We start from the raw sequence: 15,046 nt of genomic DNA on the forward strand, positions 1-15,046 counted from the left end.
CATTTTTTTCATACCTCCTTTGCTTGATTTTCAAAATCCTTTTTGGACTCTTTAATGGCCTGAGGCCAATTCATAATTTTCTTGGAGGCTTTGGATGTAGGTTTTTTTTTAACTGTGCTATGTTTTTCTGAGTGTGTTTTAATTGTTCCTATTACCAGAGTAATATTATATGGTCAGATTTTTTTTCTCTTTTGTTTCCCAGCCTATGACTTAACACTGTTTAAGGTAGGGCTTTGCTTCCAGGATGAAGAGCTTTTGAGTTATTTTGAAGTTGTTTTCAGAGACACTTCTAAGGACCTGCAAGTTTTCAGTTCTTCTAAGGTGGTATGATCTAAGGAAAAGCTTTTGTTAATATCTGGCCTGTGGGTGACCACAAGCATTTCTTTCTTCACTGGAACATTGTGGGGGGGGGTCCTCTGCTTTACTGTGGCAGCTCTTTCTGTTTCTGGGATTGTAAGTCAGATCTAAGTATGGACAAAGCAACAGGATCTTGTCTCAGTGATAGCAAAGAAACTCCTATAATCTCTAGCCCATGCTGTCTTAACTGTGCTTCCACTCTCACCCTGGTAAGGGAAACTTTTCCTGTTCACCTTCCAAGTTGTCCTTGGAAATCTCTGGATTTAAGATCTGTAAACTACCACTTCTTCCCCCTGACCTAGTCACCCTTCTACTTATTCTTGGGTTGCTGTTCTGGTCTGCTCTGATATAACTTTTTCTGGACTATGTTCCTCTCTCACCCCAGTGTAACAAACCTTTTATTAATATCTTCCAACATGTGTTGGGCCAGGAAATTGTTTCACTCCCAACATTTTGTGTGTTCTGCCACTGTTGAATTTTATTATTCTCTTTATTTAAAGATATCTGGATGGGTTTGGGGAAGAGTTCAGTGAGACCCTACCTTTACTCTGCTATCTTGTTCCACCCTTAAATATTATTATTATTTTTTTACCTTTTTCAAGGCAGTGGGGTTAAGTGGCTTGCCACACAGCTAGGCAATTATTAAGTGTCTGAGAGCAGATTTGAACCCAGGTACTCCTGACTACAAGGCTGGTGCTCTATCCACTGCACCAACTAGTCACCCCTAAATATTACTTTTTAAGAGTTTTAGTGGGGACAGTTAAGTGGTGTAGAGGATAGCATACTAGCCCTGGATCAGGGGGATCTGAGTTCAAATTCAGTCTTATACAATTAATAATTACTTAGTTGTGTGACCTTGGACAAGGCACTTAACTCCATTGCCTCACAAAAACAACAGCACAAAAAAATATTTAGTGCTTAGATAGTAAAATAATTCTGTATTCCCAGGTCAATTCTATATTACGAGGAGTTTTAAAGTGAACCCCTTGCTTAGACTTAGTAATAATGTGGAGAACAAGTATTTTAACTGCAATATTATTATTTATTATTATTATTTCGATTTATTTTCCTTTCCTTTAGGTTTTTTCACTACACAAGTTATTCTAAGAAGGTGTCAATCTCAAGACAACATAATTTAACAAATAAAAAATAATATTAAACTCCTCCAAATTAATTTTTCTCATGAAAATGTAGTGAGAAAGCAATATATTACTTCCAAAACTTGCCTCTGTGTATTTCCACATTATCTGGTCTTCATTTATGTTATGAAGGAGGTGAGGGTAGCAATACTGAAAGTGAATTATTACAGTTATCTCTTCCACACATAGATAGGGTCTCCATGTCTAAGCATAATCATTATAATTAAACAATAGTCATCTTTATTTTATTATTTCCATTTAAATTGCTGTATTTCATTGAACTTACTATTTCCCTTTTTTTGATTACCCTGCATCAGTTTAGTTTACCTTTTTTTCTTTAACTTTGAATTCTTCATTTTTGTTATTTCTTTTGGTTTTGTTTTGGTTTTTTTGGCTAGGCAAATGGGGTTCAGTGACTTGCCCAAGGTTACACAGCTAGGTAATTATTAAGTGTCTGAGCCCACATTTGAACTCAGGTAATCCTGACTCCAGGGCTGCTGCTCTTATCCACTGTGCCACCTAGCTTCCCCCATTTTTGTTATTTTTTAAATAACCAAATGGCATTCTATTTCATTTATATGTTATAATTTATTTAACTATACCTCAATCTATTGGTAACTTTTTTGCCTCTAGTTCTTTGCCAGAACAAAAAGTGAATGTTTTTTATATTTGGAATGATTTTCTGGGTTGAAAAAGATAAAACTCTTTCCTTCTTCCTCTTCTTTCTTCTTTTCTTCTTTCTTCTTTTCTTTTCTTTCTTCTTTTCTTTTCTTTCTTTCTTTCTTCTTTCTTCTTCTTCTTCTTCTTCTTCTTCTTCTTCTTCTTCTTCTTCTTCTTCTTCTTCTTCTTCTTCTTCTTCTTCTGCTTCTGCTTCTGCTTCTGCTTCTGCTCCTGCTCCTGCTCCTGCTCCTGCTCCTGCTCCTGCTCCTGCTCCTGCTCCTGCTCCTGCTCCTGCTTCTTGTGCTTCTTGTGCTTTTTCTTCTTCTTCTTCCTCATTGGGAATGACCCACAACATTTCTTTTTAACTCAGGTATCCATTCATGCCAACTTTAATTTTTAAATTGTAAACATTTCAAAGTGCTTCCCATTATGCTAAGATCTTTTCTGAGAGGATATTTCTTATAGATCGATGTCATTTTCTTTTATGTGAGTTCTCTAATCTTATCACTTTATTGTTAGAATTTGAAGCTATTGGTATGAGATATATTTATGATGAATAAAACTATTTGATCACAAGGTATAATCTTTGAAATTAAATTGTACAACAGATCTCTTTCAGTTCAGTACATTTATTTATTTGGTTTTTACAAGGCACTAGGGTTAAGTGACTTGGCCAAGGTCACACAGCTAGGTAACTATTAAGTGTCTGAAGCTGGATTTGAATTAATGTCCTCTTGACTCTAGGGCCAGTCCTGTATTCATTGCACCACTTTGCTACCCCTCAGGCCAGGTTTGAAGTCTTATTTTTATTTGAGTATATCATATTTTGCTTTCAAAATAACTGTTTAAGAGTGTTTTGGATAATAAGCTAAACTTAGAAGCAATATCATAGTCATATGATATCATCTTGGTTGGGTAAGGATATTTGAATTTTCTGGGGTAAAGAAATTTCAATTTTCAGATTCTGAGTTTATTTTAAGTTAAATTTCTAAGAATAAGAAATACAGAGAGAATAAGTCTTAATTTATTTGTGTCACTATGACTAATACAATTCCTTTCCACTTAAACTTGTTCTCTTCCCATTTCATTATTCCTGTTGATGATATCAACATCTTCCCAGTCATTGATGGTTGAAACCTGGGAGTTCTCATTAAATGTATTCCTTCTCCAACAAGGAAAAACTTTTTTAGTTCTCATATTTTTTTTTACATTTATATCATGTTACCTTGAAAAATGCCTGAAATTTCCTTGTGAGCATTGAAAAAGTGGTTCCTTGTAAGTGATTTGGAAGTGGTTCCATTTTCTGCATTCTTACTGTTTCTCAGGGAAGTTGAAATTTGAAATGTGTTCAAAATGTTTCCTGGTATATTAATTGTGTTGAAACAAATTCACAAATTATAACAGTACTGACTGTACTCATTATATATATATCTATTAATATCCTGATTAAATTGTAAACTCTCAAAGTACTTAGACTATATTATTTTTCACACACTGCTTTGGTAAATATTTAATTTGTCAAATCATCAAAGGATAATAAAATTAGATTCTTTAAAAACATGAATAATTGAATTCAACAAACATTAATAACCTCCCTTGGGAAATCTCAATTCTAAGTATTATGAGCTATAAATAAATGAAAAGGGAGAAAGAATACATGCCCTCTAGGATTTCACAATCTAGAATAAAGGATAAGACATGAACACAAAGGATTATTATATATTATAATATAATGAATTTATTTGAAAAATATATGTAAAATACAATTAAAAACAGAGGAGATGGATAATTTCTTCTAGAAACTGGCATTAGGAGAATGAACTTTGATGAAAAAAAATAGTAGCTGATCTAGGTCTGATATTTCCTGATATTTGTTCTTATAATTAGACTGAGTTTATTAGCATGGTTATATATTAAGTATCACTTCTTCTCTTCATCATTGTAGTGAGTAAATTATATTTTCTTAAAGACTATGCCAGAGTTCTCTCAGATTCTACCAGGTTAAGTTGTAGTCCTGGCAAAAGAAAGTCTACATCCTAAGTAATGACCTATATAAATATAGAAAGATTCATCATCAATTCATTAAAAATGCTAATGCCTTGCCCTTTTCCACTTCTGATTCTGTAGAGGCTAGAGATGCAAAATGGTTGCTAAAAATTGAATTATTCTCTTTTTGCTAGTTTTTAAAAAAAATTCCAATTACATCTAAAGACAATTTTATGTTCAATTTTACAAGATTTTAAGTTCCAAATTTTCCTCCTTTTCTCATTCCTTTGCCTTCTCCCTAAGATAATATTTAATTTAATATGTTATATAAGTGAAATGCACTGTCCTTAAGTTTCTTTAAGTTTTAACTTGGTTGTATATACTCTAAATGTGAGATATTTGTCCAACTACCTACTAGTGGAAATACTACTGGAGGACCTAGATATAATCAGCTTAAGATCCCTATCATAAATGGAAGCAGTCAAAAGAAGGGGAATGAATCTAAATGGAATGTTAACTCAAAGGTTCTCCATGGAAAAGCAAATAGAATTGGAAGATAGTTTTTATCATGTAACTAAAGGAAACAAGAAATAGTTTCAAGAACCATTAAGTCATTATGTGCTATATCATATATAATAATTACAGAAAAGATGCACTAATATATGTTGCAGAGAATGAAGATGAAGAGAAAAATCTACAAAGAGCTCTATGTTATCCTTTCAGATTAAATCAACATGTATTTTGATAGCAGTCAATTTCAGTGATGTCCTGGGATTAGGTGAAGTTGGTAAGAAATACGTTGAAAAATATGATTTGAAATAGTGTTTTTGAAGAGGAACAGTGACATCCTAGGTATTGTATTGACTTGCATGTGAATCGGATTTAAGTGAGATAGAATTGCACAAAAACTGCAGCCCCACTCTCTCTTCCAGAGTCACCAAAGTACAGCAGTGGGACAAAAGAAAAAACTGCTGGTAATGGCCCAGAAGCCATTGGACAATCTTGGCATCTTTGATATGTGATCAGTTTTGTCACAACACTTGCCTCCAGTCACCTTCATGGCTTTTGTTATAAATTGTTTTCAATTGCCCATTCTGTCAGGAGAAATCTTCACAAGCTTGGGTATACCTTCCAAAACTCACTGACGGGTGTAAGGCCTCTAAGTTACTTTCAATCTGCTTTAGTAAGTCTGCTGAGATGTTTTTACTGAAGTGTGATCACTGCTGCACATTGTATAGCTCCTTGGAGTCACAGGTATGCACTGGATGATAAATGAGCAGCCCAGAAAAAGGTCATAAAAAGAATAAAAAGAACCTAGACTGAATATAGGCCTCAGACATATATATCACAGACTCTTCCTTCAAGAGAAGACTCAGGAGGCAATGCCATGTTGAGCACCAAATAGCACAACAAAAAATGAAGTCATTTATTTTATAATAGATAAGACATTCATCATTGAAAACAGGAGTCATTACTGAATTAGCTGTCTGTATAATTGGAGCACTGAATTTTTAGGGGGAAAAATATAAATTAATGTGATAGCTAAAAAGAACAAAAATGAGAAAATTAAATTAACCTAAATGTGAACTTTTAAACTATTGATAAAAATGTAGGGAAAGGAAATAGATACTGACTATTGTAATTTCATATAGTAGCTAAGTCAATGTGAATCAATTGCTGTAACAAGAAAATTGGAAAAGTTCCAAAAACTCATGAGTTATCAAACATTTTACTTATCAACAACATCAATTAAGAGTAATGCCTCTCTGGCAAAATATCTTTTTCTGTTTTTAATGATATTTTATTTTTCCAAGTACATATTATAAAATCTTTTTAACACTGATCCACATGCATATGCATATTTTTAAATTATATAATTTCCTTCAACCTCCCTTCCCACCCTACTCCCCTCAGGGGTGAACAGTTAGGTGAATGTTGTACATACACATTTGTGTTTAACATGTTCACAGATCAGTCATTTTTGGTATGAGGAATTAGAATTAAGGGGAAAAGAAAGCAAACCATGATATAGGAAAGAAAGACATCTGAGAACTTTTAAAAAAAAGTGAGTGTAGCATTCATTCATTCATATTCTTAATGGTTTTATTTTAGTTTGTTTTGTTTTGCTGCTTCTGGATAATGACAGTATTGTCCATAGTCTTAGCTCTCTGAACTACTGAGAAGAGCCACATCCATCAAGTTTGATCATCTCACAATGTTGTTGTTAATGTGGACGATGTTCTCTTGGTTCTACTCCCTTTGCTCAGTATCAATGTTCCTGTAATTCTTTCCATGCTTCTCTAGAGTCTAACCCTTTATGGTTTCTTATAGAACAATAGTATTCCATAACATGCGTATATATTTACACAAGTGTGAGGGCATTTGAATTCTCATTGAAATTCACAGGTTAGCTGAAGGAGAAGAAGGCAAGGAGAAGAAGGTGTTGGGAAAAAATATTCAGCCTTAATATAGCTTAATCTTTTTAAATGATCAAGACAATATCAATAACTACTAGCCTACCTTTTTTTTTTTGCAAGGCAAATGCAGTTAAGTGGCTTGCCCAAGGCCACACAGCTAGGTAATTAGTAAGTTTCTGAGACCGGATTTGAACCCAGGTACTCCTGACTCCAGGGCCGGTGCTTTATCCACTGCACCACCTAGCCGCCCCCTAGTCTGCCATTTTTAACATTTTGGTAAATGTTTTAATTATTCAAGTTTCCCCAAATTATTCCATTATTATCATTTTAGTTATTAAATATTTCATATATTTGTACATATAATATATAAATATACATATAATTTTATGTGATAATCATTTAGATGTGCATAAGGGCATACTTAAATGAAGGTAATAGTAGGGAACAGGCAGGTTTTTCAAAAGCCATTGCTTTTGACCATCATGTCTTTACTATGACATAATTGATTGAAAGAGGCAGATAATTCAAGATCCCACTGTACTTACTATTTGTTGATCATGAAAAACTTTTGATTTGTATTTATTTCATCTTTTCTTATACAACCCTAAACATGCACAAATGATATAGGAATGTTTATATGGTAAAGATAATGAGAAGTCAAGTGTTTATTCAAAGCATTTTGTGATTTTATTTTTCAGCTAACAAAGAAAGTGCTGCACGTGTAAAAGTTTGGTTTTTCTTGGAAATTAATAGCTCACCTGCACCACCTGTAGATACTATTGAAGTGAATTGTCCTGTCTTGGTAAGTTCCCTTAAAATACTTCAAAGAATGTTTTGCTGTCCAATATGGTGGATGAAAGATGCAGTGACTGAAGGAAACAAAGGTTCAAGTTTCTGAGCATATTAATTCATTAAGCAATACATGGCAATTGCCCAACAAACCAGGACCGGGTCTCCTCAACTTTGACACTGGATCCCAAATACAGGAATAGATATTTTTTATACATTTAAAGCAATTAATCAAATAAGACCAACTAATCAAATTTCTAATTGGAGAAAAGGTTAGAGACTTTCCAAGTTGGAAAAGTAAGAGAGAACAAGGGTAATTCCCTGAAATCATAGAAAGAGGCATTCTACTCCTCCCATAAATCTGTATTCAGTCAAAGGAACATGAAACAAAAATTGATTGATCAGTATCAGATCAGTTTTTAGGTAAGATATAAGGGCTGGTTGAGATGTACAATTGTGAGAAAGTTTCTTTCACTAATTTTTAGATCTATGTTCTCATTAAGGATCTCTAAGAAACAGGTAGAAGAACTTCCAACTCTGCCTGATTTTATTTAAACAATGTAATAAAATCACTCACAAGTATAATTTTCTCACAAGTCAGAAATTGGACTAGATGCCATTTGAACAGAAAGGAAACCAAGCTAGCTGCAGAATTGAATCAGAAGATGGGAGTCAATGTGTTTCATTCAATTTCCACTATTGCTTGCTTTTCTAATCCTCTCAATTACCTCAATAAATAAATGTATTCGTAAATGCTATCTTTAGAGGGAAAATGACCATGTATAAGTAATCATTTTGGAGAAGTTGTTAAAATCCTCCTCTTAAATTTAGTAACATGAAACTCAATTGCTTATGCAAAAACCTATTAGCATTGTAGTATCTTGTAGTTTTTATCATTCTTTGGATATGTGTCTTGAATTAAATCTTTTGAAGCTAACTTAAACTTAGCTTAAATCCTTGTCCTCTTATAGCAAAAATGAACATATAATGATAAGCTCTTTAGGCAAATTTCATATGAATTGAACTTAGTTGCAACATTAGCCCTTTGCAGATTGATATAAAATTTATTCATAACAATTTGCATAAATGTGGGATTTAAATAATTGCTGGCCTAAAGAAACCAAAGTGTGTGTGTGTGTGTGTGTGTGTGTGTGTGTGTGTGTATGCATATATATACATACATATATGGATATATAAAATTAACAATTGTTGTCACTTTCCATTTGTAAATAATGCAAAAAAAATTCTACCTCCACACTGTTTCACACAATGATTCCTAAAGCTAGAATGAATTCCTTCATATTTCAGTTTATTTTTATTCATCTCTTCTTTCAGGCTGTACTCAGGAACCTTTTCCTCCATGAAGTTTTCTCTGATCCCTTACTAGAAATGATGCCTCTTTCTTTGAATCTCTTGAATGCTCCCCCCCCCATTTTTGTCTTTGCTTATGTAATTAACTATTCTCCAATATTATTTTGTGCACATTTATCACATCCATAATATGCTTTCCATATAGCACCATGAGAGGCAATTCTAATATTTTAGCAATTAGAACACTGGGACTTAAGTTTAAATGCTATATTCTAAATTCACACATTAATAAAACTAATTTCAAATATTAGAATCATGATTTGAATCCATATCTTCTGATGCTAATAGAATCACTCTTTTCAAGATTCTACTGCCTTCCTAAATTGTAATTATTCTTGATGGAATTTTATTTTTTTATCTGCAAATCTTACAAAGAGTAAATGATTTAACTTGAATAAAAAGATTTGTTAACAGTCTTACTGCAAAACAATGATAGTATAATATTTTAATGAAGCAGTGGGACAGTGGATAAGAATTCTGGGCTTGGAATGAGGAAGATTAATTTTTATGAGTTCATATTCAACCTCAGATACTTGCTAGTTGTGTGATAAGTCACTTAACCTGGTTTGCCTCACTTTCTTCATCCACAAAATAAGAAAAAAAAATGGAAAACAACTCCAGTGTTTTTGCCAAGAAAAGCCCCAAAAGGGTCAGTCATGAAGAGTTGGACACGACTTCCCAAAACAACAAAAGACTTATTTTCCTTTACAATGGGTATTATTGAATATCATTATAAACAGGAATCTATTCTATAATTGATCATGGGTAAGTCTGTTGTTTGTGTGCATTCTCAACTCTCATTTAGTAAGGTTCATTGTAACCAAAATGAAGAATTATATGCTGGAAAGAATTCTCGATTTGGAGTCAGGAGATCTCTATTTGAAACATTGATGTTTAATAGCTGTGTGACCTTAAACAAATCACTTAATCATTGTAAGCCTCAATTTTCTCATCACTGGCTCAAGAATACTTATGCTACCTATTTCACAGAGGTGCTGCCAGAAAACAGCTTTATAAACCTTTGAGTGCTACTAAAAATGTGTGCAACTATCATTTATGATAATGGAGGGAAGCCTCCATTGACTTTATGTTTGCTCTATTTACTTCTCTAGAACAAGAATTGGGCTGTGGAGTTTTAAGTTGTTCTTAATATATGCTATGTTTGAACTTTCTTTGTTCTCTTTTATTTGAAAGGCTATTCTAGCATTTTTAGAACAATTGTTTTGTGCATGGAATTTTAAAATGCCTGTTGAATGAAACTGAAAGACAAATATACTACTAAAGACATGATATAATAGATTTTTATGTTACAACTGCTTTATAATCTGCTGACCTTTTTAAAAGAAAAATTAGATCATTAAAAACAAATAATGAAAAATATGTGGTCTGCAATAGAATTTAAAATAATATACTTTGATATGAAGTAGCAGTTCATTGACTGTTTTATAGGTTGTAATTTGATGAGAACCTTGCATTTTTTGAGCATTAAATGCATGTAATATTAAATTACTTTTTTAGTATATCATTTTGTGTACTTATGATCATTAGGACAGAGAAACTTTTTTAATTTATTTGAATCCCACCACTGGATATAATCTAAATCTATGGGTATTCCTGCCTGGCTAAATTCCTCTAGTATGGGTGCATGTACTATATCAGAGTTGTCATTCTCCTTTTTTAAACAGAAGTTCTAGTCATTACTGACATGTGCAGTGTATATCTTGAAAGAGAAGAACCTTAAAATTGGTAGCATGTAGCAAAAACAAGACTAACTATACACTAGATTGTGGCTCATAAAACATTACAAGCTCATCTGAAGCAAATAAATTAACTCTCAGATGATCAATCATGTTAAGGAGAAACTAGAGTTAATCTAAGATCAACAAGGGTTAGCAAGGAGCAGCACCTCCAGGAAAGAGACCACACCTAATAGGGAGCAATCCCAAGTGAAATCAGTACAATTGCATCATCAGATGACTTTGAGAATCCTTCAATGATGGAACTATTATTTCTTCAGATCATATGTGTTCCCATGTATTGCCCTACCACCTTCTCTCCTGGTGTGGATATCTATGGCAGAATGCATCAAAGCTTAAGGAAGGATTGTTTTATTGGATCAATTATGACAATACTGTTTCATTAGCTACATCACTTGTATGACAAAATTAAAGTAAACTCATTGATGGTAATTCAGGAGTTATATAATTAAAATAATTATAAATTCAATTAAGTAAAAATATGAATTATTCAGGGAGCTATGGATAAGAAGAGGTCTCCATGTGCTATATGCCTCTCATTTCTTTTCATGCTATCAGCTGTTTATGAGAAATAAATGTTACCTATCTGCCTTACAATGCATAAAATAGTACATTTCTCTGCTAGATACAGTAACTTTTCTTAAAAATTTTAATTGGACTGGAAAAATTCAGATAGTTTATTTATAGATCTGATTTCTAATCCTGACCTTTCTTTTATATATGTATATATATATATATATATATATGCATCTATAAATATAAATGTTAAATAACTTTAATAAAATTATAAATAAAATTAATATAAATTTTAGAAAAATCACTTTTCAAGTAATCAGAAATGAAGAAACTCCTATTACTAACTATATTGTATTTTTTCTGATACTTTTTAATTGTTCTCAGAACAAGTCATATTAATAATCTGTTATTTATATGCCTGTTTCAGACTGCTTTCCTTTATTTGCTTCAGCCTCAAGCCTGCTATCAAAATCCCAATGATTCCTTTCTCTGTTCCTTTAATACTGGCCATTTTGTACTCTCCTATGCTTACAGTTAAAGTCAGACAAGTACTTCCAGGAATTTTTCTTAAAAAACCAATTTATTTGCATATTCTACAATCATGATGAGGCTTTCTTTTGTTCTTTGAGTTTTGTCTTCATATTTTATAAAGGAATAAGTGTAGCTTCACTCCTACCATCTACTCATCATTATTCCTCTTCCTCCTCCTTTTCTTTTTGCTTCCTTTTCTTCCTTTTTCTTCTCCTCTTTCTCTCCTCCTGCTCCTCCTCCTTCTCCATCTCCTCCTCCCCTCCTCCCCTCCTCCCTCCTCCCTCCTTTTCCTCCTCCTCCTCCTTCTTCTTCTGGATAACATACTAAAAAGTTTGGCTATTATCTTGCTAATAAAGGCCCACTTGGTCAAAATTACTGGGTTTTTTTTTTCAGTAGTAATATATGACTATGAAAGCTGAACTATAAGGTAAGTTGTTTTTGCTATTGTTGGATTTTAAAGCTTTATCTGACTCTCTGTGACCCCCTTTCCACAGGTACTGGAGTAGTTTGCCATTTCCTTCTCCAGTTCTTAATGTTGCAGAATTGTCACTATTAAATTGTAGTACTAGAGAAACTTTGAGTGTCCCTTGGATAAGAAAGTGATTAAGTTAACCAATACTCAAAAATTAATTCAGACTTCATTTTGGAAGGATAAATTGGAAGGACTGAGGTTTAAATACTTTGACCACAGAATGAGAAGATAGAACTCATTGGAAAAGATTTTGATATTGGGAAAGATTAAAAGCAAAAGGAGATAGGAATTAAAGAGGATGAGATGGATAGATAGTATTATGGAAGCAATGAACATGAGCTTACACAGATTTCAGAAGATCGTGGTCTATAGGATGACCAAAAAATCAGACATTACTGAATAAATTAAACAACATGACTTAGGACATTGCCTAGAAGCACCAAGAATTTAAATGATTTAAATGATTTAAATGATTTGTCCAGGGTTATATATTTCTGATGTCTCAGAGTCAGAGATTGATTCTACTTATTCCTACACTCTGGCTGCCAGTATAAAAAAATCTTCAGGTTCTATGTCCATGAAACAGGAGTATAGACCAACTTTCAAATATGGGGGGGGGAGCCTAAAAAAGAGTATTAACCATAGAAAGCCACTATTCTGATAGGAAAGATAAAAATAGCCATCTCAGAGGAGGGAATCAGTGACAAAATGCCTAAATGCCCTAAAATTTAAAGGGAATTAAGAATTGCTTGAAAATATAAAAAGGCCTCTTGGTAGAGTTTTAAAACATTTAAAAACCAAAGAAGAGAGGAAGAATTAAGAAAAGAAATAATAGATATGTAGGAAAATTACAAAAAACTGACTGAAGAAAACTATGCTTCTAAGTAGAAATTGGCCAAATAGAAAAAGAAAACAACATCTTTAAAAATAAAATTGACCAATTGGAAAAGGAAAACAAAAAAGTAAAATTATCTAATAGGAAAAGGAAGGCAAAAGCTAACAGAAGAAAATAAAATCATAAAATAATCAGAACTGAGCTGCTGCGACAAGAGAAGAAAAAAAATGAAAGAATTAGAATTGGCAATGAGGAAGCAAAACTTTCACTCTTTGCAGATTATATGATGGTACAATTAGAGAACCCAATAAATTCATCTAAAAAACTCTTTGAAACAATTAACAAATTCAGTAAAGTGTCAGGATATAAAATTAACTTTTTGGCTTATTATAGTATATATTCTTCTTTAGCTAATAACTTTGAAATTTTGGTACAATGTTCCTTGAAGTTTTTATTTTGGTACTTTCTGAGAGTGACTATTTGATTCTTTCTAGGTCTATTTTATTGTCTTGTTCTAGGATATTAGGGCAGTTTTCCATGATAATTTCCCGCAAGATATTATTTGGTATCTTTTTCTGGTCATGGTTTTCATGTAGATCATTAATTCATAAATTATCTCTTCTGAATCTATTTTCTAGGTCAGTCATTTTTCATAAGAGGAACTTATCATTTTCTTCTATTATTTTAAACCTTTTGGTTTTGTTTGATGGAATCTTGGTGTCTCATAGAGTCATTACTTCCCATTTGTCGAATTCAAATTCATAGCATTTTAGTTTCTTCAATTAGCTTTTGTGTTTCCTTTTCCAGTTGGTTAATTTTACTTTTAGATGAGTTGTATGCCTTTTTAAATGTTCAATTTTACTTTTGGATTATATACATTCCTTTTCCAGTTGATCATTTTTAGGAGTTTTTTTTGGTTTATTTATTTCATATTATTACAATAATCTTGTCATGTTCTGAGAGTAAACATGAACTCTCCTCTCATTCACACCCCAAGAAGATGAGAAACCTCAAGAATAGTGAGAAAAAAATGTACTTCAGTCTGTGTTCAGATTCCAATGGCTCTATCTCTGGGATGGGTTGACTTATTTATCATAAGTCCACCAAAGAAGTTGCTTCAATATTTTTCCCACAGTTGCTATTACTAGATGTATTTCCCTCCACTCTATTCCTTCCTACTCTCATTTATTCTATTTTCTCTCTCCTTTGATGTCCCTGTTCAAAAGTGTGTTGTGTCTGACTATCCTGTCCCATAATCTTCTCTCTCTTCTATCCCCTCTTCCCTTCCCCCATTCCTCTTCATCTAATATCTTTTTTTCTCATTTTTTCTAGGGTAAGATAGATTTCTATACCCTATTAAGTGTTTATATGATTTCCTTTCTGAGATATTTCTGATGAGACTGAAGACTCACTCATTCCCCCTTGCCTTCCCTCAGTCCACTCCATTGAAAAAGCTTTTTCTTGAATCTTATGTGACATATCTTAGGCCCTTCTTCCTCTCCTTTCTCTTCCTCCCAGTATTTCCCATAATCATTCATTGGCTCCATCTTTATACTATATTGTACCATTATATTCAACTCCTTCCAACTATTCTTATAAATGAGAAAGTTCATATGAGTTATCAGTATCTTCTTCCCATGCAGGAAAACAGCCAGTTCAATTCATTGAATTCCTCATGACTAGTCCTTCTTGTCCACCCCCTCTAAGGTTCACCTGAGTACTTGGATATCAAACTTTCTATTCAACTCTGGTTGTTTTAACAGTAAAGTTTGAAAGTCCCCTGTTTCATTGAAAATCCATATTTTCCCCTGAAAGAGAATGCTCAGTTTTGCTAGGTAGCTGATTCTCATTCATAAACCAAGATCTTTTGCATTCCAGAATATCATATTCTAAGCCCTATGAGCCCTTAATGTAGATACTGCCAGATACTAAATAATCCTGACCACAGTAGTTGAATTATTTGTTTCTGGAAGGTTTTAGTATTTTTCTCTTTGACTTGGGAGTTTTGGAATTTGACTATAATATTCCTGGTTTTTCTTTTTGGGATTTTTCAGGAGGTAATTGATGAATTCTCTCAATCTCTATTTTACTCTCTGTTTCTAGGATCTTAGGGAAATTTTGTTGTATTATTTCTTGAAAAATGAAATCTAGGCTCTTTTTCCTGGTCTTGACTTTCAGGTGGCCCAATAATTTGTAAAGAATCTTTCTTGGATCTG

The 15,046-nt window shown here is 32.9% G+C and overlaps 1 protein-coding gene across 1 annotated transcript in view; it reads left to right on the forward strand.

Moving 5' to 3' along the window:
• Positions 1-15,046, forward strand: part of CFAP47 (cilia and flagella associated protein 47) — a 931,170-nt gene that overhangs the window by 544,879 nt on the left and 371,245 nt on the right. Inside the window, exon 46 of the mRNA XM_074210630.1 lies at positions 7,258-7,361. Within this exon, the coding sequence (XP_074066731.1) occupies positions 7,258-7,361 (104 nt within the window). The remainder of the gene's footprint in view (positions 1-7,257; positions 7,362-15,046) is intronic.

Source organism: Macrotis lagotis, chromosome 1, assembly GCF_037893015.1.
Source record: "Macrotis lagotis isolate mMagLag1 chromosome 1, bilby.v1.9.chrom.fasta, whole genome shotgun sequence".
NCBI lineage: Eukaryota > Metazoa > Chordata > Mammalia > Peramelemorphia > Peramelidae > Macrotis > Macrotis lagotis.